This window comes from Saccopteryx leptura, chromosome 8, assembly GCF_036850995.1.
Source record: "Saccopteryx leptura isolate mSacLep1 chromosome 8, mSacLep1_pri_phased_curated, whole genome shotgun sequence".
Lineage (NCBI taxonomy): Eukaryota > Metazoa > Chordata > Mammalia > Chiroptera > Emballonuridae > Saccopteryx > Saccopteryx leptura.
The window spans coordinates 55,142,017-55,165,244 of record NC_089510.1 but is presented as its reverse complement, the minus strand read 5'-3'; the positions used below and the strand labels follow the sequence as shown (position 1 = coordinate 55,165,244).

At 43.6% G+C, this 23,228-nt stretch overlaps 1 protein-coding gene and 1 pseudogene across 2 annotated transcripts in view; both read left to right on the top strand.

Annotated features, from left to right (window-relative positions):
* The first annotated feature begins 4,470 nt into the window (after positions 1–4,470).
* The window catches only part of OSBPL11 (oxysterol binding protein like 11), a 95,216-nt gene continuing 76,458 nt past the window's right edge, over positions 4,471–23,228 (top strand). The window contains exons 1-2 of one of the 2 annotated variants that reach the window (XM_066346975.1): positions 5,270–5,411; positions 15,530–15,586. Coding sequence is in view for 1 of the 2 variants with exons in the window: in XM_066346974.1 (XP_066203071.1) it covers positions 5,209–5,411 (203 nt within the window). In the remaining variant the exon portion in view is untranslated. Of the gene's footprint in view, positions 5,412–15,529; positions 15,587–23,228 lie in introns of both variants that reach the window. The other variant, XM_066346974.1, reaches the window with a different exon arrangement.
* LOC136380043 (ADP-ribosylation factor-like protein 2 pseudogene) lies at positions 15,441–22,359 on the top strand (annotated as a pseudogene).

The following is a 23,228-nucleotide window of genomic DNA, read 5'->3' as shown; positions in this document are numbered from 1 at the left end:
CCAAGGCGTTATTGCTTCTCTCCTCATTTCCTGTAATAGTCTCCTAACTAGTCTCCCTGCATCCTCTTTTTGTCCCGCTAAAATCAATTCTCTATCTGGCATCTAGAGAATTTATTTATTAATTTTTTAAAATTTATTTATTGAGAGAGAGAAAAGGGGGGGAGGAGCAGGAAGCATCAACTCCCATATGTGCCTTGACTGGACAAACCCAGGGTTTCAAACCAGTGACCTCAGTGTTCCAGGTCTCAGCTTTATCCACTGAGCCACCACAGGTCAGGCAAGAATTTATTTTTTTTAATAATAGCATTATTTTTGTGTTATTCACCTACCATACACTTACAATTTAAAGTATACAATTAAGTGAATTTTAGTATATTCATATTCACATGATTGTGCAACTATCACTACTGTCTAGTTTTTGTTTGTTGTTTTTTTTTACAGAGACAGAGAGTGAGTCAGAGAGAGGGACAGATAGGGACAGACAGACAGGAACAGAGAGAGATGAGAAGCATCAATCATCAGTTTTTCGTTGCGACACCTTAGTTGTTCATTGATTGCTTTCTCATATGTGCCTTGACTGTGGGGCTACAGCAGACCAAGTAACCCCCTGCTTGAGCCAGCGACCTTGGGTCCAAGTTGGTGAGCTTTGCTCAAATCAGATGAGCCTGCACTCAAGCTGGCAATGCTGGCGACCTCGGGGTCTCGAACCCAGGTCCTCCACATCCCAGTCCAACGCTCTATCCACTGCGCCACTGCCTGGTCAGGCACTACTATCTAATTTTAAAACACTTTCATTACCTCTCAGAAAATCCTATATTCGGCCCTGGCCAGTTGGCTCAGTGGTAGAGCGTCGGCCTGGCGTGCGGGGGACCCGGGTTCGATTCCCGGCCAGGGCACATAGGAGAAGCGCCCATTTGCTTCTCCACCCCACCCCTCCTTCCTCTCTGTCTCTCTCTTCCCCTCCCGCAGCCGAGGCTCCATTGGAGCAAAGATGGCCTGGGCGCTGGGGATGGCTCCTTGGCCTCTGCCCCAGGCACTAGAGTGGCTCTGGTCGCGGCAGAGCGACGCCCCGGATGGGCAGAGCGACGCCCCGGAGGGGCAGAGCATCGCCCCCTGGTGGGCAGAGCGTCTCCCCTGGTGGGCGTGCCGGGTGGATCCCGGTCGGGCGCATGCAGGAGTCTGTCTGACTGTCTCTCCCCGTTTCCGGCTTCAGAAAAGTACAAAAAATAAAAAAAAGAAAATCCCATATTCATTTAGAATTCACTCTCCATTCCTTCTTCCTTCAAGCCCCTGGCAGCCAGGAATCTATTTTCTGCCTCTATAGAATTGCCTATTCTGGACTTCTCATAGAGATAGAATCACACAATACATAGCTTTTTGTGTTTTGCTTCTTTCACTTTTCATTTCTTTTTATGACCAAATAATATTTTATTGTACAGATATACCACATTTGCATTTCTACCAGCAGTGTATGATGGTTCCAATTTCTCCACATCCCTCATCAATATTGATTATTGTAAAAAAAAAAAAAAACATTGATTATGGACTGTCTTTTGGCTTACAGTCATCCTAGTGTGTGTAAAATGCTATCTCATTGTGGTTTTAATCTGTTATTTCCTTGATGACTAATGATGTTGAGAATCTCTCTTTTAAAAAATTTTTATTTATTAATTGATTTAAGAGAGAGAGGAAGGGAGGGGATGAGAGAGAGAAACATCAATTTGTTGTTCCACTTATTTACGCATTCATTGGTTGATTCTTGTATATATGCCTTGAGAGGATCAAACTCGCAAACTGGTGTATCAGAATGACACGCTAACCAACTGAGCTACGGGGCCAAGGCCAATGTTGATAATCTTCATGATTTATTTACCTTTTGTATATCTTCTTTGGAGAAATATCTTTGTAGCTCCTTTACTTATTTTTTAAATTGGCTTACTTATTTTCTTTTTAAATTGAATTTATTGGGTGACATTGGCTAATAGACATTTATTCATGAGTTTTCAGAGCTCTTTACATAGTCTAGATATGTTCCTTATCAGATATATGGTTTGTAAATATTTTTTCCATTTTTTTTCTTTTTGTGACAGATACAGAGAGAGGGACAGATAGGGACAGACAGACAGGAAGGGAGAGAGATGAGGAGCATCAATTCTTCATTGCGGCACCTTAGTTGTTCATTGATTGCTTTCTCATCTGTGCCTTGACTGTAGGGCTACAGCAGCACGAGTGACCCCTTGCTCAAGCCAGTGACTTTGGGTTCAAGCCAGCGACCTTGGGGTTATGTCTATGATCCCATGCTCAAGCTCAAGCTGGCAAACTCACATTCAAGCCAGAGACATTGGGGTTTTGAACCTGGGTCCTCTGCATTCCAGTCCAATGCTCTATCCACTGTCACTGTCTGGTCAGGTTTTTTTCTCATTTTTATGAGTTGATTTTGCACTTTCCTTATGGTATTATTTAGAGCACAAAAGTTTTTAATTTCAACAAAGCCCAATTTATCTATTTTTTTCTTTTTTCAGTTATACTTTGGTCTCCTATCTAAGAAGGCTTTGCCTAACTCCAGATCATGGAGATTTACTCCTACGTTTTTCTTATAGTTTTGGCTCTTACATTCATGTCTTTGATCCATTTTGAGTTAATTTTTGTATATGATGTGGGTGGAAGTCCAATTTCACTCTTTTGTATGTGTATATCCAGTTGTCTTAGCACCATTTGTTGAAAAGACTAGAGTATTTTTAAAATATAGGTTGGTGGGCCTGACCTGTGGTGGTGCAGTGGGATAAAGCGTCGACCTGGAACACTGAGGTCGCTGGTTCGAAATCTTGGGCTTGCCTGGTCAAGGCACATATGAGAGTTGATGCTTCCTGCTCCTCCCCCTTCTCTCTCTCTCTCTCTCTCTCTCTCACTCCTCTCTCTCTAAAAAATCAATAAATAAAATATTAAAATATATATATATATATATATAGGTTGGTGCCCTGGCTGGCCTGCTCAGTTGGTGAGAGAGTCATCTCAGTAGCCAAGGCTGAGGGTTTGATTCCACGTCAGGGCACATATAAGAATCGACCAATGAATGCATGAATACAATTATTCCCCATGTATAAGATGCACCATTTTTCAAAAAATTTGGGGTCTAAAAACTGGGTGCGTTTTATACAGTGGTTGTATTTTTTTTACTTACATTTTCCACTTTTTCCACGCTTGTTTTTGAGCTCATTGTTGAAGACAGTGATTCCTCGTCAGACACAGATGAGAACAAGCTAATGGATGGGAGCTTTGACAGTGATGAGTTGTATAAATTTTATGATGAATAAAACTTGAGTTCAATAACTTTATGTAATACATTTTTTTCTCCAAATTGTGGGCCCCAAAATTAAGGTGTGTCTTATACATGGGGAAATATGTGGAGCAACAAGTTGATGTCTCCCTCTCTCTCTCTTCTCCCTTGCTCCTTGCTCTTTCTCTAAAATCAATTTTAAAAAATCACCTAGTCAACCACTGTTACTTGATAGAGGCAAAAAAATCAGTATCTAGAGCAGGGGTTGGGAACCTTTTTGGCTGAGAGAGCCATGAACACCACATATTTTAAAATGTATTCAATAATTCTGTGACAGCCATACAATGACCCGTGTACATTACACACTATCCAATAAAAATTTGTTGTTGTCCCAGAGGACAGCTGTGATTGGCTCCAGCCATCTGCAACCATGAACATGAGCAGTAGGAAATGAATGAATTGTAATACATGAGAATGTTTGAATGTTTTATATTTTTAACGTTATTATTTTTTTATTAAAGTTTTGTCTGCTGGCCAGATGCAGCCATCAAAAGAGACACATCTGGTTCGCGAGCCATAGCTTCTGGATCCCTGATTTAGAGGGTGAAAAAGAGTTTCTGTCGTGAATGGTGATCCTTGGTCCAGGTGCCTGAAAAATAAGTAAATAAATAAGGTGAAAAATTTGTTTGGGGTCAGAAAGCGTACAGTAACTTTTGTTCTGAGAGCTCCCAATATTCACAGCAGTGAATATTTCTTTTTCATTTGTAACACTTATTTGCCTTATTTCAATGCCATGTATTTGTTGCAAAATTACTAAAATGAGGTAGGATATTTTTGCAATTTCTGGTAGAAATGGCATTATTTTACTAAGTTTTCTTCCTAAAATGCCTGAAATGGAACCTCGAATAGAAGGATAGAACCTGTTAGGAAGGCCGTAAGTCACAGTCCACAAAGGCTCTATCTCCAACCACTCCTTTGTTTCTCCCTCCGGGGCTGTCCCACTTCCTTCTCCCTCCTTCCGCCGCACCCTCAGTCTTGTACTCTTTTTTCCCCATCAGCCCCTCCAGTGCCGCTACCCACCCGGAGGCTCCACCCCCTTCAGGGCCGCCTGCCCTTCTCCAAGATGGCGCAAGGGCTTCTGCTCTAGGGAAGTGAGCTCACGCTACTCCGGAAGGGAAGGCGGGGAGCAGGCAGGGGGGTGGGTGACCCACCGTAGGGCTGTGGGTGGGGCGGCGGCAGTGGCTGTGATTCTCACGTTGGGGAGCGGAGGGCAAGCGAGGGACTGGCTCGCCTCTACGAACCCCGTTGAGGGCCCAGGACCGGGTGTGTTGCAGGAAGTGGCCTCGAGCGGCTGGCATCTGGCCGAAGGGGAGGCGGCCCTGGGAGCCGGCGTTCCGCCCCCGGCGGCCTCCTTCCCGGACCCTCCTGGGCAGCGCGCGGGCGCCCCCAGCTCAGTCTTGGGGGCTGCGGCGGGAACCGCCGAGCGGGCTGGACCGTACCCACCCCCATCCCCCCGTAAGACCCCGCTGGAGAGGAGGGAGCGCGGCGGGTCAGCCTCTGAGCTCAGAGGTCAGGCCGCTGGTCCCCGTCCCCCGTTCCTCGTCCTTCGCCCAGCCCTTTTGGCAGGTGTCCGCGACCTCCTCGCGTTGCTTCTGCTTCTCCTTCGACTGTACCACCAAATCCTGTCAGGGTGATTTTTCTCCCTTGCTTTGTTGGTAGGAGATACATGTTTAAAGGGTCGCTGTCCTTCTCGCTAGCCCTGCCCTCTTAAAAGTTTTCCTTCAGTGGGAATGCTTGTATTCCTTCCCTGGATTTTTTGATGGTACCCACTCCAGCCACCGTCTGACTTAGCGCGTGGGCTCACCTTTAGATCCGATCTTAAAAATTACCCACAAAACGACAGAGCTGCTCTCTCCGCCCAAGAAAGGCAGATGGACTTTGGAGTTAAGATGCAAGGGGGTGAACCAGGGTCAACTGTGAAAGTCTCCGAGAGCGAAGGCAAGCTGGAGGGCCTGGCCACAGCGGTGACCCCGAACAAGAACAGCAGCAACAGCAGCTGTGGGGGTGGGATCAGCAGCAGCAGCAGCAGCAGCAGTAGCAGCCGCGGAGGCAGTGCAAAAGGCTGGCAGTACAGGTAAGGCCCTTTCTCCAAGGTGATTTCCAGAGGTGGAGGTGGAGGTGGGTATGCTGGAGTCGCGTTCCTGCAGCTATTGGAAGGTAAAGTTTATCTACTGACTTCCAGGAGCAAGTAACTTCATTTGGATCCGTGATTACATCTTTCATTAGCAAGATTTAATTCATTCATTCATCTGCTCAACAGGTATTTATTGAGGCGGCCAATTGGAGAATACATAAATGTATCATTGAACTTCTCCAACCCTCGAGTTTCCCCTTCCTCTGATTTAATTCTGTACTAATTTTTGTTCCTGTTTGTGTTGCAATTTGTTTACAAGCCTGCCACCTCTGCTTAACTGTAAGGGCTTGGGCTGTTTAACTCAAGCTTTCTTCAGAAGCTAGCAAATACTAGGTGCATCAAAACGTGTTTATCGAGTGAGTGAATGAAATGATTGAATCAGAAAGATTCTTGCTCTCCTGGTGTTTGTGACTTAAAAGGGGAGATGCACATAAATAATTTTAATACAAAGGCAGAGGTACAGAAGCTACTGCCTCTGATACTAAACCAGTGAGCCTGGAGGGTTTCACTTTGAGTTGATCAGGCCACTTACAAGATCTCGGTCTTGATGAGAAATTCTGCATTTGTTAATTTTTATTAATCTAAATGAAAAGCTTAAAGAATGGGAAGAGAATCCTGGAGAAGCAACAATAGTTTTGTTTTTGTTTTTTGATATATGAGGTATATGGGATATACCCTTCCAGAATCTTAAGAATGAATGAAATTAGGATATTCCATGGTATTGGAATTAAAGGCAGAGGTAATGAATTCTTCAATTTTGCCCGACTTTAGTCCATTTTAGCTCTTGTGTTGCTTGTAGTTGTCAAATTTGTGTGAAACTCAAGAGACATTAAAGTCAAGATTTTGTGAAGGGTATATACATTTATCATGGATAATATTCAGAGATGCATGACTATATTAACATATATAGAAAAAGTGTAGGTTAGAACTTTTATTGGTAAATGATTTAAGACAGGCAAGTATTTTTACTGAGAGGTGTCTAGGCCCACTTTTGGGATTAGCATGTTAACATTTTTTTGTTTGTGGTTTAAGACTAACCATCAATCATCAATTTCTTGGCATGGATAATTTTGATATGACCTAAGAAAGCAAAACAAATATTCCATGTAGCCAGAGGTCAATTTTCTGACATCCTTAACTCTTTTTGAAACCTAGTCTCAACTGAATGGAAGGAAGAGGGAAACAAGTTTCTTAGAAGCACTGGGGAGAGTTGTTATAAAGCCATGCGCTTTACTTTCATTCAGAACCTTAATATCCATTTGTTTAGGGTATTAGTTGATGGTTACATAATTTTCAAACTAGTATCAGTTGGAAGCATAAATGAAAATGGTTATCATGGGAAATGTGCAGAGAAAATGGCAACTGACAATGTAGGACAAAGAAAATCTGGAAAATTAACATGCAGGCTCAGGTATATTACTTCCTAGTACAGTAATCATGGTCACAATGACAGTAAGTCGTTCAGTAAAGTTCATTCTGTTTAAGATAGCTAAAATTTTAAAGCTGTCTGGAAAATTTAGTTATGTGTAACTCTTCCCCAAAGATATAGTATAGATAAATAAGGTATTACTATATTTACATACTGACATATTTTTATTTTCTTGAGGCTTGTCTAAGGCTATCCTTCATCCTAGCACTCAGTCTAACTCAGGGGTCTGGAACCTACGGCTCACGAGCCAGATGTGGCTCTTTTGATGGCTGCATCTGGCCAGCAGACAAATCTTTAATAAAAAAAATAATAACGTTAAAAATATAAAACACTCTCATGTATTATACAATCCATTCATTTCCTACCACTCATGTTCATGGTTGTGGGTGGCTGGAGCCAATCACAGCTGTCCTCTGGGACAACACCAAATTTTTATTGGATAATGCCTAACGTACACGGGTCATTGTATGGCTCTCATGGAATTACATTTTAAAATATGCGGCGTTCATGGCTCTCTCAGCCAAAAAGGTTCCCGACCCCTGGTCTAACTTATCCCTTTGTCCTTTAGGAGAAACAGTTTTCTCCATTGTCTTCCCTGGGTTCTTCACCTCAGGATCTAAATCTCTAGACTTTTTTTAATTTTTATTTTTTTTTACAGAGACAGAGAGATAGAGAGAGGAATAGACAGGGACAGACAGACAGGAACAGAGAGAGATGAGAAGCATCAATCATTAGTTTTTCGTTGCAACACCTTAGTTGTTCATTGATTGCTTTCTCATATGTGTCTTGACCGCGGGCCTTCAGCAGACGGAGTAACCCCTGTTTAAGCCAGCGACCTTGGGTCCAAGCTGGTGAGCTTTGCTCAAACCAGATGAGCCCGTGCTCAAGCTGGCAACCTCCGGGTCTCAAACCTGGGTCCTCCGCATCCCAGTCCAATGCTCTATCCACTGTGCCACCGCCTGGTCGGGCAAAGTCTCTAGACTTTTAAAAACAACAATAATAATAAAAACTCAGCCTAATTCTTTCCTCATAAAAAGCAGTTTTTTACTCACTGCCGCCTGTTTCTTTGACCCTCATTTGTTGCTTACCCCATCACAGTTGGCTCTGTCCTCACAAAGGATATGCATGAAGAACAAGGGATGTTTTTAGATTCTTATTCCAATTGATTTCTCTAAGTATATCTGTTATAATTTTTTTTCTTGACTTAAATTTTTTTTTTAAATATTGATTTGAGAGAGAGAGAGAGACAGAGAGAGAAACATCAATTTGTTGTTCCACCTATGTATGCACTCATTGGTTGATTCTCGTATGTGCCCTGACCAGGGATCAAACCTGAAACTTTGGTATATTGGGATGATGCTCTAACCCAGTGGTCCCCAACCCTGGGCTGCAGACTGGTCCCGGTCTGTGGGCCATTTGGTACCGGTCCGCAGAGAAAGAATAAATAACTTACATTATTTTTGTTTTATTTATATTTAAGTCTGAACGATGTTTTATTTTTTAAAAATGACCAAATTCCCTCTGTTATATATGTCTAAGACTCACTCTTGACGCTTATCTCGGTCACGTGATACATTTATCCGTCCCATCCTAAAGGCCGGTCCGTGAAAATATTTTCTGACATTAAACCGGTCAATGGCTCAAAAAAGGTTGGGGACCACTGCTCTAACCAACTGAGCTACCAGGTGAGGGCCTTTTCTTGACTTTTTTGATATTGCTTTCTCTTGATTTCTCCTCTATTCATCTGACTGTTCCTTTCTCAGTTCTTTGCTTGTCTCTTTTCCTTTGAAGGTTGGTATGATAGATACTGCATCCTCTTCTCTTCTTTTTTTTTTTATAGAGACAGAGAGAGTCAGAAAGAGGGACAGATAGGGACAGACAGACAGGAAGGGAGAGAGATGAGTAGCATCAATTCTTCCTTGCAGCATCTTAGTTGTTTGTTGACTGTTTGTTCATTGATTGCTTTCTCATATGTGCCTTGACTGGGGTGCTACAGCAGAGCAAGTGACCCCTTGCTCAAGCCAGCGACCATGGGGTCATGTCTATGATCCCATGCTCAAGCCAATGATCCCGCACTCAAGCTGGTGAGCCCGTGCTTAAGCTTGTGAGCCCGTGCTCAAGCCAGCGACCTCAGGGTTTTGAACTTGGGTCCTCCTCATCCCAGTCTGACGCTCTGTCCACCTTGCCACCACCTGGTCAGGCCATCGTCTTCTCTTCTTATGCTGCATGTTTTATTTCTTATTTCATTCTCTTCCATGGCTTTAGCTCTTTTTTGGAACTTGAGAGCCATATATCCAGCTGCCTACCTGTAATTTGCCTCCTATTTAAAAATATATATTTTATTTATTGATTTTTAGAGGGGGGTGAGAGAGAAACATCAAGTCATAGTTGCTTCACTTTAGTTGTTCATTGATTGTTTCTTGTATGTGCCTTGACCAGGCAAGCCCAGGCTTCGAGCTGGCGATCTCAGTGTTCTAGGTCTATGCTCTATATTCTGCACCACCACAGGTCAGGCACTACTGCTGTCCCATTTTTAAAATGGAACTTTCAAGTAATCTCATGGAGTGGTTGAAATTTAGTAAAGATTCTGTGGTTTGACCTTGCAGACTTAGAAACTTAATCAGCATAATGTTTTCAAATTTCATAAATGTAGCATGAATCATTATTTTATTCCTTTTTATGGCTGAATAATATTCCATTATAGGAATAGAGCACATTTTACTTAACCATTCATCAATTGATGGACATTAGGGATGTTGCCATCTTGTGGCTATTATGAAGCGCTGTAAACATTTATGTTCAAGTTTTGTGTGGGAATATGTTTTCATTTCTCTTAGGAATATAGGAAGTTATGTTGTTGAGATGCTGTAATAATTTAACTCTTGTTTAAAACAGCCTATGATAAATTGGTTTCGTCATACTTCATTTTGCTTAGAGTCACAATACCTATGGATGACATTAAGGAGGACTTACTGTATGTCAGAGTGGAATTGTTTAACTCTACACTTAAGTTTTTGAGGAACTGACAGCCTGTTTTCCAAAGTAGCTACATCGTTTTTACATTCTTACCAGCAGTGTATGAGGGTTTTTTGGTTGTTTGTTTTTAGCTAAAGAGAGAAAGGGAGCGAGCAAGAGAGAGAGGAAGGGAGAGAAATATCAACTCATAGTTGTGGTACTTTAGTTGTTCATTGATTGCTTCTAATATGTGCCTTGACTGGAGGGCTACAGCTGAGCCAGTGACCCCTTGCTCAAGCCAGAGACCTTGGGATCATGTTGATGATCACACGCTCAAGCTGGCGACCCTTGAGCTTAAGCTGGCAAGTCTGTGCTCAAGCCGATGAGACGACGCTCAAGCTGGCAACCTCAGGTTTCGAACCTGGGACCTCAGCTTCCCAGGTCAACACTCTATCCACTGTGCCTCTACTGATCAGGCTAAGGTTTTAATTTCTTCACATTCTCAACAACACTTGTTATTGTCTGTCTTTTTTTTCTTTTTTTTTTTAGAGCGAGAGAGATAGGAAGGGAGAGAAAAAGTGGGAAGCATTAACTTGTTGCTTTAACTCTAGTTGTACATTAAACTCCTCATATGTGTCTTGAATGCGCCACCAGGCTGTGCCAGTGTCCCCTTGCTTAAGCCAGCGCCCTTGGACTTTTCATGCCAGCACCTTTTGGACTCAAGCTGGTGAGCTTTGGGACCACTGCATTAGAAGATTGATAGACCTTGGTGATTGACTGGGTGGATGGTAGTAGTGAGATAAGGAAGTAAAATTGGCCATACTGATCCAGACTCGAAACTTTGGAAAGTCGGCTGGAGAAGAAGATTTTGGGAGTCAAATGATGCATTTGGTTTTAGATACGTTGAGGTTAAGTTGCCAGAATGGTTAAGTGTTGTATCCATCCATACCTTAGACATATAGAGCATTAGAAATGTGGATAATTGCCTTTATAGTATCTAGAATGTTTTCACTTCTGTTGTCACATTTAAACCTCATCACAGTTATTTGGGGTATGGTTATCCACATTTTACAGTTAAAGAAAATGGAAGTCAAAATGAGTTGGCCAAAGTTACATAGCTAGTAAATAGAAGAACTTTTATTCCTAGGTAGATATTTACATGGAGGTATTAAAAGTAGACAAGCTCGGCCCTGGCCGGTTGGCTCAGCGGTAGAGCGTCGGCCTAGCGTGCGGAGGACCCGGGTTCGATTCCCGGCCAGGGCACACAGGAGAAGCGCCCATTTGCTTCTCCACCCCTCCGCCGCACTTTCCTCTCTGTCTCTCTCTTCCCCTCCCGCAGCCAAGGCTCCATTGGAGCAAAGATGGCCCGGGCGCTGGGGATGGCTCTGTGGCCTCTGCCTCAGGCGCTAGAATGGCTCTGGTCGCAACATGGCGACGCCCAGGATGGGCAGAGCATCGCCCCCTGGTGGGCAGAGCGTCGCCCCTGGTGGGCGTGCCGGGTGGATCCCGGTCGGGCGCATGCGGGAGTCTGTCTGACTGTCTCTCCCTGTTTCCAGCTTCAGAAAAATGAAAAAAAAAAAAGTAGACAAGCTCTCTAAAGGAAAGAATAATTATTAATACTTCATTTAGGCCATGGCGGTTTCTTCATTTACTAGTGTTCTAATGCATGTAGCAAGCATTTTTGAGCCTCTATCACGTGTGAAGCCCTCTGAGCCCATGGGATCATATTGATGTGTAAAGCCTGAGCAATGGAAACTAGGGACAACAAGGCTTATTTTGGGAGAACATGAAAATGAATCAGAAAGGGGAATACCTCAGCTGCATTTGCACGATTTATCATGATGATCTTTTTTAAAAAAAACCAAAGCTGAGAAAATTTATTAGATTAGCCTTAATTTTTTTTTTTTTTCCAGAGAAATTGATACTCATATGATACGGTCTTTGCTCACCATTTAAGAGGAAAGTAAATTTCTTAATTCTGGGTTCTTCCTTTTTCATTGTAAATGTTCCAAGTTTATAAAATGTGCGTGTTTTCATTATTTTTGTATTCTACATGTCAGCTTTCAGGAAAAGTTACAGATCTGCAAATCTGCCTGCCACTTGTTTATCAAAGTAGACAGAGGGCAGCTAACTACCCAGAGGAGGAACTGAAACGCCAACTTGGGTATATATGATGGGCCTGCTTTTCTTATTTGAGCTCTAGGCTGGCTAACCACCGTTAACAACAGGCAGGTCTTTTTCCTCATTAGCAAACAGTTATGTGTTTCAGTAAATGGATTTAGAATGTGTCTTCTATTCTAAATACTGTTACAAGAAAAAGTACGGACTTACAAATGGGGAAAGGAGATCTGCCTAAATATAACCTAATGTCTACTGTCTTCTGGTTTTTACCACTTTTTTTTTGAGGATGATTTGAAGAAAAAGTCATAAATGTATGCTTTTTTTCTCTGTAGAAATTAAAGGTGAGTTGAGTGCATATTTCTGTACCCTAGTTTTTGTTTTTCTTATCTGGAATCTGCAATAGATGCTAGCAAAAAGAGAAGACTACTTGTAGACATGTAAATGAAAACTAGAAAACATTGTTCCAAAAATCTATTGAGATTTATAGTATACCAAGCCGTGAGGAACAAGATTTGGTGTATTATGGTAGTCTCTAATTTTTTTTTATTTTTATTTTTTTAGAGAGAGGGAGGGAGAGGTACAGACAGACAGGAAGAGAGAGAGATGAGAAGCATCAACTCATAGTTATGGCTCCTTAATTGTTCATTGATTGCTTTCTCATATGTGCCTTGACAGGGGGTGGGGGGTGTCTAGTAGAGGGTGTGACTCTTTACTCAAGACAGCAAGTGACTTTAGGTTTAAGCCAGCCAGCAACTTTTGGGCTCAAGCCAGCGACCATGGGGTCATGTCTGTGATCCCATGCTCAAGCCAGTGACCCTGTGCTCAAGCCAGTGACCTCAGGATTTTGAATCTGGGTCCTCTGTGTCCCAGACTGATGCTCTATTCATGGAACCAGTGCCTCATCGGCTTGTCAGGCATTTTCTTCTTTTTTAAGATTTTATTTATTGATTAAATAAAAAACAGAGAGGAGAGAGAGAGAAATGGGTGGAGGAGAAGGAAGCATTAGCAGCTGCTTCTTGTCTGTGCCTTAACCAGGGAAGCCCCGGCTTTTGAACTGGTGACCTCAGCATTCCAGGTCAATGCTCCATCCATTGCACCACCACAGGTCAGGTGGTAGTATCTAATTTTTTAATTTCCTTATATATTTGCTTTACCAGCTATTTTTAGTGCCTGAGGCTGATGTGCCTCAATTGAGCTATCCTTAGCACTGGGGGCCATGCTTGACCCTAGTAAGCCACTAGCTGTGGGAGGGGAAGAGGGAGAGAAGGGGGAGAAGGAGAGAAGCAGGTGGCCACTTCTCCTGTGTGCCCTGTCAGGGAATTGAACCCAGGACGTCCATACTCCAGGCCAACGTTCTATCCACTGAGCAACCAACCAGGGCCAGGATTTTCTTTTTGGTTTATTATGTGTAACCAAGTATGATTTCCTACTTGGTGTCTCTCTGCACTTGAGTTTGGCTGCCTTTGCGTTTAGTTCCATTGCTATTCTTGAAGTTTCCTGGAAGGTCCCTGGAGGGCATAAACTGAAGTCTGGTTGCTACTGGCGGCAGCTGGAATCCCATTCATAGGGCTAGAAGGGAGAGAAGATGAGAAGGAACAAGAAGGAAAATGGGGAAAGAAAAAGGACTTAGCAAAGAGATAGACACAGAAATGGAAGGAGGAAGGAAGGGAAGGGAATGGAATGAAATGAGAATGCGATCTGCAGTTTGGGGAGAAATCCAACTGTGTTCTGAGGGAGAGAGGAAGAAACAAGAGTTTATAAAGACTGGCCCTAGCCTGACCAGGTGGTGGCGCAGTGGATAGAGCGTCGGACTGGGATGCGGAGGACCCAGGTTCAAGACCCTGAGGTCGCCAGCTTGAGCGTGGGCTCATCTGGTTTGAGCAAGAGCCCACCAGCTTGAACCCAAGGTCACTGGCTCTAGCAAGGGGTTACTCAGTCTGCTGAAGGCCCACGGTCAAGGCACATATGAGAGAGCAATCAATGAACAACTAAGGTGTTGCAAGGCGCAATGAAAGACTGATGATTGATGCTTCTCATCTCTCTCCGTTCCTGTCTGTCTGTCCCTGTCTATCCCTCTCTCTGACTCATTCTGTCTCTGTAAAAAAAAAAAAAAAAAAAAAAAGACTGGCCCTAGCCGGTTGGCTCAGTGGTAGAGCATCGGCCTGGCGTGTGGATGGCCCAGGTTCGATTCCCAGTCAGGGCACACAAGAGGAGCGCCCATCTTCTTTTCCCCTTGTCTCCCTCAGTTCTCTCTCTCTTCTCTTCTTGCAACCATGGCTCAGTTGGTTCGAGCACATTGGGCCAGGGCTCTGAGGATGGTTTATCACTGGAAGGCTTACTTCTGGTATGTCACGTCCAGCACAGAGGGGAAAGTTACCTCCTCAGTGTACAGTAAGAGTGTTTATGGGCACATTTGAGTAATAAGGAGGCTTTTTGGAAGCAGAGCTAAGTCACATATTTTTCAGATCAAAAGTTCCTTTATAGAGGTGTTCGCAGTTGGTTTTATTCACTGTAACATCTCTAGACATTGGGCTATCGTTCCTTTACAATAAATCAGGTTGTCTTTTCAGCATTGTAGGTTCATACATTCCATGATTTAATCTCATGGGTCCTCCGGTAATAATTTCAAAAGGACACAGTTGTTTTGGGCCGAGGGAGTGGATTTTAGGTAGCATTATACCAGGGGTCCCCAAACTACGGCCCGCAGGCCGCATGCGGCCCCTTGAGGCCATTAATCCGGCCCCCCCGCCGCACTTCCGGAAGGGGCACCTCTTTCATTGGTGCTCAGTGAGAGGAGCACATTGACCATCTCATTAGCCAAAAGCAGGCCTATAGTTCCCATTGAAATACTGGTCAGTTTGTTCATTTAAATTTACTTGTTCTTTATTTTAATTATTGTATTTGTTCCCGTTTTGTTTTCTTACTTTAAAATAAGATATGTGCAGTGTGCATAGGGATTTGTTCATAGTTTTTTTTATAGTCCGGCCCTCCAATGGTCTGAGGGACAGTGAACTGGCCCCCTGTGTAAAAAGTTTGGGGACCCCTGCATTATACCCAGGGAAGAGCCTTAGGCCAAGGCAGATTAAGACTTCAGGTTTTGCCAATTGAGTTTTGATTACCTGGTGAGTGAATTCTGTAAAACCAGAGGACTAGGGATGATGAACACAATGGAGATGTTGTCAGCCATGTCTTACAGATTGTGTAGTTTGTCCTGTGAAGTGGAGCTCTGTAGGGATTCCCGGGGTTGGAAAGCTCTTCTCTGGGAGTACTGTATTTCCCCACCGTTTTTGGATGCACCATTTTTGAAAAAACTTGGGGTCTAAAAACTGGGTACATCTTATACAGTGGTTGTAGATATTTTTTTTTATTACATTTCCTGCTTTTTCACGCTTGTTTTTGCGCTCATTGTTGATGACGGTGATTCGTCATCAGATACGGATGAGGACAAGCTAATGGATGGAGTTTTGACAGTGATGAGGAGTTGTATGAATTTTATGATGAATACAACTTGAGTGCAATAACTTTATGTAATACTTTTTTTTTCAAATTTCAGTCCCCAAAATTAAGATGCATCTTATACATGGGAGCATCTTATACCTGGGGAAATACGGTATGTATTTAATGACTGCTGAGGCTGTAGCGCTGCTTGCCCAGAATGCTTCATCCTAGTGAGAAAGTATACAGATCATTCCTAACACTTTGTATCTATCCTTGAGAAGGGGGCAACTGAGTCAAGTCCATTTGTCAGACCTTAAAGGGTCCCAAAGGCAAGGGAAGATGCCCCATATAGCTATGAATAAGCTTGCCAGGGTTGTCCTTGGGCAGATTTGGTATTAATGGTATATTGGAAAACTCTTTGGAGATGGCTTCTGGTAGTATTGTTTTCCTCAGAAAACCATTTTGTAAGTGTTGGAATGAGTTAAGTTGTGCCCATGTTGTCATGTGTGATGTATGCAATCAGGGAGGGGTGGCCAGGCATTTTTTGACCTACTGGTAAGTTTCCTTTAGGATCAAATTTATAGCCTTGTTCTAACGATTTTTTTCTATTTTGTCAAACATGTCAGTGCTGTGCTTCCATAGTGTTTTCTTTTAAATCTCCAGTTACTTCAGCTCAAAGCATAGGTGCTTCTGTTAGGGGCTGAGATGATTTCAATGCTACTAATTTAGCAGCGTCAGCCAAATGACCACCTCGATTTTTCTTAGTGTTTGCCATTGAATGTCCGGGGATTTTTATGATTGCTAAAGATTTAGGTAATTAGCCTCTAAGAGTTATAAAATAGAAGAACTGTTATCTTTTGTCCAAAAGAAGTCAGGAATCCTTTCTCTTTCCCGAGCATACCAAAGTCGTGGGCAACGCCAAAGACATTCCTGTTGTCAGGGTAAATGTTAGCTGTCTTTGGCCCAACTGCAAGCTCAAATTAATACATAGAGCAGAAGTTGCCTGAGGCATTGGACTGGCTTCTGTGGCTTTATTTAGAGATGATTGTATAGCCTGCTTGACAGTGGCCTATTTTATCCGTTAGGTATGAACTATCAGTAAACCAAACTAGTTCAGCATTTTCAAGAGTGATTTCCTGTGAATCAAATCAGTGAGTTAGTAGTCAGTCTATTAATGTCAGGCAGGCATGAGGGATTTTGTCTGAGGCAGGAGAGTTGCAGGGTTCAGAGTGGTACAGTGAGCAATAAATCACATTAGATGAAAACAATAAAAGAATTTTGTAGGACAGTAGTCTGTTAGCAGATAGATTCCATGAGGCACAAAAAGAGTTAATGGAGAACCTATTATCTTTTCTGCATGTTGAAATAAATTGGCAGTGGCCACCATAACTATCATATTGAGTCAGAGACCTTTGGCCACCACACCTAATTGTTGGCTATAGTATCCAGTGGGTCCATATTGGTTTCCTGTCATAGGATCAAGACATCTAAGGATGAAAAGAAAAAAGGGCAATTGATAATTAGGACATCTTTCTCAGTGAGCCTATGGATCAGCTAATTGTGGTCAGAGAACCTTGGCTCATGTTTGATTATTGAGTAGAAATTCTCTAGCAAACCCAATGGGCTCCTCTTTGGGATTAGGGAAATCTTTAGTAAAGGAACAGAGCTCAGTTTTAGTCCAAGGGGGTGTAAGAAATAAGAGGCTGTCATCCTGGGCTAGACCACTCAGATGGTTTAACTTTAAATTGGGCAGTAAGAGAATGGGGATTGAATAGAGCCCCAGATTCATTGTTATGAAAATATGTATAATTCATCCGGCAGAGGGGAAAGAGGGGGAGGACAGGCAAGCTGCAGAGGAGCAGAAGGTACAGTTAATGAGACATTTAGAAGTTTCCTTAAGTTTAGTAAGCCTCTGAGACAATTCAGTTTGCTTTGGTTAATTTAGAATTTGTGTCTTGGAGGGAAGCAATTTTTGAATCATTTATGTTTGGAGGCTTCAAAATGCCAATTAAAATATGCTTCCTATTCAGGTTGCTTAGTTTTATAGGCTTTTCCCATTTGACTGCAGATAGACAAGCTTGGGGATTTCAAAGGAGCCCCAGGTTGGCCAGTTTAATTGTAAATCATCCTGGGCAATTGTGGTCCAGTGAGATAGAAAGTTCTAGGCTGAGGCCCCCTAATTTCTGTACACAAATCACCTGGATGGAATTACAGAAGGTGGCTGTTTAGCAACTGTTCCTTTAGAAAGTCAACTTCTCATTTTTCAAAAATATACCAGACAGAAGTTTTTTAAGTCTTATAGTCAGTATGCTGGCAACAGGGCCATACCAAGTAGAGCCAGAACCTCAACCGAGGTGGGAGGTTCAAGTCCAGAAGGACTTAACCACAACAACCCAGGCAATAGAATGCAGTGAGTTTGTAGGTGCCTTACTTAGGCACGGGAGAAGGAAGCAATCACTCTGGATCCCGTTTCTCTGATCTATGTAATGTCAGCCAGTTTTGATCAAGAGCTGCAAGGCAAACAAAAGCTTTATATGGGCCCGGGCCGGTTGGCTCAGCAGTAGAGCATTGGCCCGGTGTGCGGAAGTCCTGGAAGTCCTGGGTTTGATTCCTGGCCAGGGCACACAGAAGAAGCGCCCATCTGCTTCTCCACTCTTCCCCCTCTCCTTTCTCTCTGTCTCTCTCTCTTCCCCTCCCGCAGCCAAGGCTCCATGGGAGCCAAGTTGGCCCGGGCAATGAGGATGGCTCCATGGCCTCCGCCTCAGGCACAAGAATAGCTCAGATTGCAGTGGAGCAACTCCCCAGATGGGCAGAGCATCTCTCCCTGGTGGTCATGCCGGGTGGATCCTGGTCCGGCGCATGGGGGGGTCTGTCTGCCTGCCTCCCCCCACCCCCTTCTCACTTCAGAAAAATACGAAACAAAAAAAACCCTTTATATGGGGGTTATTTTTAGGAATTGCAATCCTGGAGACAGGTTGGAATAGAAACTCCAGCTGTGTTCTGAGGGGGAAAAAGGGACAGAGTTTGTAAAAATAGAAAAAGGGGGCTTCCAAAGAGATTATACCCAAGTTGTTTTGACAGAACTATGATTGATGCTGGCAAGTGGACTTATGCTATACACCAGGCGTCCCCAAACTATGGCCCGCGGGCTGCATGTGGCCCCTGAGGCCATTTATCCGCCCCCCCCCCCCCGCCTCACTTCTAGAAGGGGCACCTCTTTCACTGGTGGTCAGTGAGAAGAGCACTGTATGTGGCAGCCCTCCAACGGTCTGAGGGACAGTGAACTGGCTCCTTGTGTAAAAAGTTTGGGGACCCCTGCTATACACGATTGATTGCTTATATCTATTGCTAGGTGAAAAATTAATTTTTTTAATAGAGAGTTCAGTCATACAGACCTTGTACTAAGAACTGTATCAGGATGAAGCTGTTTGGTGTAGCCCAGTTCAGAGTTTAGTTTCACATGAAGGGGGATGAGTTAGCTTAGCTTCCCAGAGGCTTCCCATTGCTCTCTTGACAATATGAACTGCATTTTGCTGTTTTTCTTTCACAGCTATTACAGAGAAAAAATAAATGTTCCTCTGAGTGTATTATGGAACTAAGTGTGGTGTATAGCGAGAGAGAAGTACGTACAAAATAGAATGAAAGCATAGATGTTCAGATTGAGAGGTGGCAGTGGGATTTTTAGTATCCTGCTGTTAGCCTGGTTTCTGGTGCCTTGGTCTTATTGAAATGGCTACAATGAACTTCTGGAAGTATGTGGAGGGTGAATAAATAGTACTGTGGGAACAAGATGTACTAGAAAAAAATGTTCTACTCTAAAAAATTATAAATGCGTTGCTCTTATTTACAAACATTATTTTTGAAATAATTATTTTTTTAATTTTATTTATTTTTTTTACAGGGACAGAGAGAGAGTCAGAGAGAGAGAGAGATAGATAGGGACAGACAGGAACGGAGAGAGATGAGAAGCATCAATCATCAGTTTTTCCTTCGGACTCCTTAGTTGTTCATTGATTGCTTTCTCATATGTGCCTTGACCGCGGGCCTTCAGTAGACCGAGTAACCCCTTGCTTGAGCCAGCGACCTTGGGTCCAAGCTGGTGAGCTTTTTTTGGCTCAAGCCAGATGAGCCCGCGCTCAAGCTGGCAACCTTGGGGTCTCGATCCCAGTCTGACGCTCTATTCACTGCGCCACCACCTGGTCAGGCTGAAATAATTTTCTTATTGAGAAAAGCGTTTAGAATTTTGAGTGATGAGTGATGTACCATCATTGTAGCTTGAAAGGGTCATTTGATACATGAGAAAATTGCGTCCCAGATTAGGTGATTTAGCCAAGGTCACTCATGGCATTAGTCAGTGGGAAAGTCAGAATTAGATCCACTATCCCTTTTGGGTGCTCATTCCACAGCCTAACGCTATCTCACACTTAACTCTAGAAACTTAACTTTGAACATAAGGTGTACTAAAAAGTCTACTAGTAATGTCTGAAAGTCCTGGCTAGAGGTAAAAGCTATTTTTGTTGGTAAACCCTGCTGTCATTGGCTAGTTTGAGGAAACAGGTCCTTTTCTTTACATTGAAGCGTGGGAGTTAAATTGTACAGCCTATTTGGAGGGCAGGTGGGCAACATCTATGAAAACTAAAAATGCAGGCCCTGGCCGGTTGGCTCAGTGGTAGAGCATCGGCCTGGCGTGCAGGAGTCCCGGGTTCGATTCCCGGCCAGGGCACACAGAAGCGCCCATCTGCTTCTCTACTTCTCCCCCTCTCCTTCCTCTCTGTCTCTCTCTTCCCCTCCCGCAGCCAAGGCTCCATTGGAGCAAAGTTGGCCCGGGCGCTGAGGATGGCTCTATGGCCTCTGCCTCAGGCGCTAGAATGGCTCTGGTTGCAACAGAGCAACGCCCCAGATGGGCAGAGCATCACCCCCTGGTGGACATGCCAGGTGTATCCCGGTTGGGCGCATGCGGGAGTCTGTCTGACTGCCTCCCCGTTTCTAACTTCAGGAAAAAAAAAAAAAAAAAAAAGCATATACGTTTTACTTAGCAATTGTACTTTTAGAAAATACACAAAGATATGTACAACTTGGTTTGTTGCAGTAGTATTATCTGTAGTAATAAAAGCTTGGAAACAAATGTCTGTTAGTAGGTGTTCTTGTTAAATACACGATAATATTGCTATTCAAGGGATTACTGTGCAGATGTTAAGAGTGAGTTAGATCCCTATGTGTTGAAATGAAATCATCCTTAAGAAAACTATAATAAAAAAGCAAGGTGTTGAACAGTGTATAATTACAACCATTTGTTTAAAAAAATAGAGTGTGTGTGCTTGTAGGCACATAGAATATCTCTGAAGAGATACATAAGAAGTTGAGGGAAGTTCTTGTCTCTGAAGAGGGGAACTGGTGGCTGGAAGACAGAGTTGGATAATAACAGACTTTTCACTGTAATATGCATGTATTGTAATTCTTGTTGGGAGCAATTCTTCATGGGCATCTCATGTTTCTGCAAGTCTTGTGATTAGTGGTACCAAATGCCCTTTGTTCTATTTTTTTCAAAAATGTTTATATAGCAAATAGTTTTGGAAGATAGAAATGGTATATTTCTCCTGAGCAAAAGTCATGTTTATTTACTGTCTGAAATAATAATGTCTTCTTGACTTAGAGGTCAGGCAGACTTGCTGTCCATTAAAAGATTTGGCTTTCCTACACTAAAGATTCCTTATCTGTACTACAACCCACCACATGTGCAGGCATCCCCTGCCCTTGTGTTTCCTCATGTGATTGGGGCTGATGATCTGTCTACTGCTATTACTGTGACTGCTGATGTCTTTGTCTCTGACTCAGGAGTCTTATGTCTTCTGCCAACATTCATGAAACTATGGCAGGTTAATTTGTTAACTTGCAAGTAGGTAATATCTCAGACCCTTCATAGTTCTTGACAATACCTACTGGAAAAAAATACAATAACAATTATTATTATACAATAATAATAATAGTTATTATTATTTTTATTAAGTGAGAACCAGGGAAGCAGACACACTCCCGCATGCGCCCTGACCGGGATCCACCCGGCAAGCTGCCTACTGGGCGATGCTCTGCTCATCTGGGGCCACTGCTCTGTTGTTCAGGAACCCAGCTATTTTAGTGCCTGAGGCAAGGCCATGGAGCCATGCTTAATGACCAGGGCCAACTTGGTCAAACCATTTGAGCCATGGCTGCAGGAGGGGGAGAGATAGAGAGTGAAAGAGAGAAGGGGGAAGGGTGGAGTAGCAGATGGTTGCTTCTCCTGTGTGCCTTGACTGGGAATCAAACCTGGGACTTCTGCACACTGGTCTGATGCTCTACTACTGAGCCAACTGGCCAGGGCCTACAAAAATTATTTGAAGTGAAGGAAAAAAATGAAGCAAAAAGCAGGATCTGCAACTGCTCATGCTCAGCCTGGACAATGAGGTTGTCATCTTCAAGAAGTTGAGTGGGGAAGAAACTGACACCATCTCTCCAATGGTGAGCTTCAACATCAAGACCCTGGAGCACCAGGGAATCAAGCTGAACATCTAGGGTGTGGCTGGCCAGGAGTCCCTACGCTCCAATTGGTGGAGCTACTTTGAGAGCACTTTAAACCTCATCTGGGGGGTGGGCAGCATCGACCATCAGCACATGCAGGGCTGCCAGCAGGAACTCCAGAGCCTGTTGGTGGAGGGGCGTCTGGCAGGAGCTACCCTTCTCATCTTTGCCAACAAGCAGGACCTGCCTAGAGCACTGTTCTCTTAACACGACTCGTGAGGCCACTGGTGTGTCCAGGGCTGCAGTGCTGTCACCAGGGAGAACCTGCTGCCTGGCATTGATTACTCCTTATATTTGCAGCCGCTTTGTGGCCGACTGAGATATACCAGATACCCCTACCTCACAGCCGTTCCCCTCCCCCCCAGTGCCCTCACCAAACACCATCCATAGAGGAATGGACATCAGTCAGCTCAACTAACACTCCTGTCCCCATCTATAACGTGCTGCTGCCGCTGCCTGTTGCTGCTCCAGGGCCAGCTGGTTCCCTTGGTGGGAGGGCTCCTGCCCTGGTTGTCACCCTGGCTCCTGACCTGGCCCACCTGCAGCTGCCATATTGAGAGGCGAGGGCTAGAGCTGGGAGGGAGCTGCCTCTGTTGCTTTTGAGGCTGTGGGCCTCCTTCTTTGCTCAGCTATGAGAATAGTTGTTCCTTGCCCTGTGGAAAAGAACAAAGAAGAAGTGGAAGTCTCAGGGCTTTTTAGGTTCCATCATTCTGACTTGAAAATTTCAGGCTAAGAAAATAAGACATCTAGAAAATTGATTTAGACATGAGTCCTGCCTGACCAGGCGGTGGCATAGTGAATAGAGCATTGGCCCGAAATGCTGAGGTCACTGGCTTGAGCGTGAGATCATAGACATGACCCCCTGGTCGCTGGCTTGAGCAAGGGGGTCACTGGCTAAACTGGAGCCCCCCGGTCAAGGCACATATGAGAAAGCAATCAGTGAACAACTAAGGTGCCGCAACTATGAGTTGATGCTTGTCTCCCTTCCTGTCTGTCTGTCTCTTTCTTGCTAAAAAAGAAAAAAGAAAACGAGTCCTTTGCCTTCAGAGGAATTGACTTGTTGGAGTGGAAGAAAACAAATACTTGTTGAGTATTATCATGTTCAAGTGTGTATGGATTGAAGTATGTTATCTCTCTTTTTTTCCTTGTAAATTTGCAGTATAGATGTTCTTATCCCCATTTACAGATGAGGAAATGTAGGACCAGCTGTGTTACTTGCCTAAGGTCACTGGAATTCAAACCTGTATATGTCTGGTGTT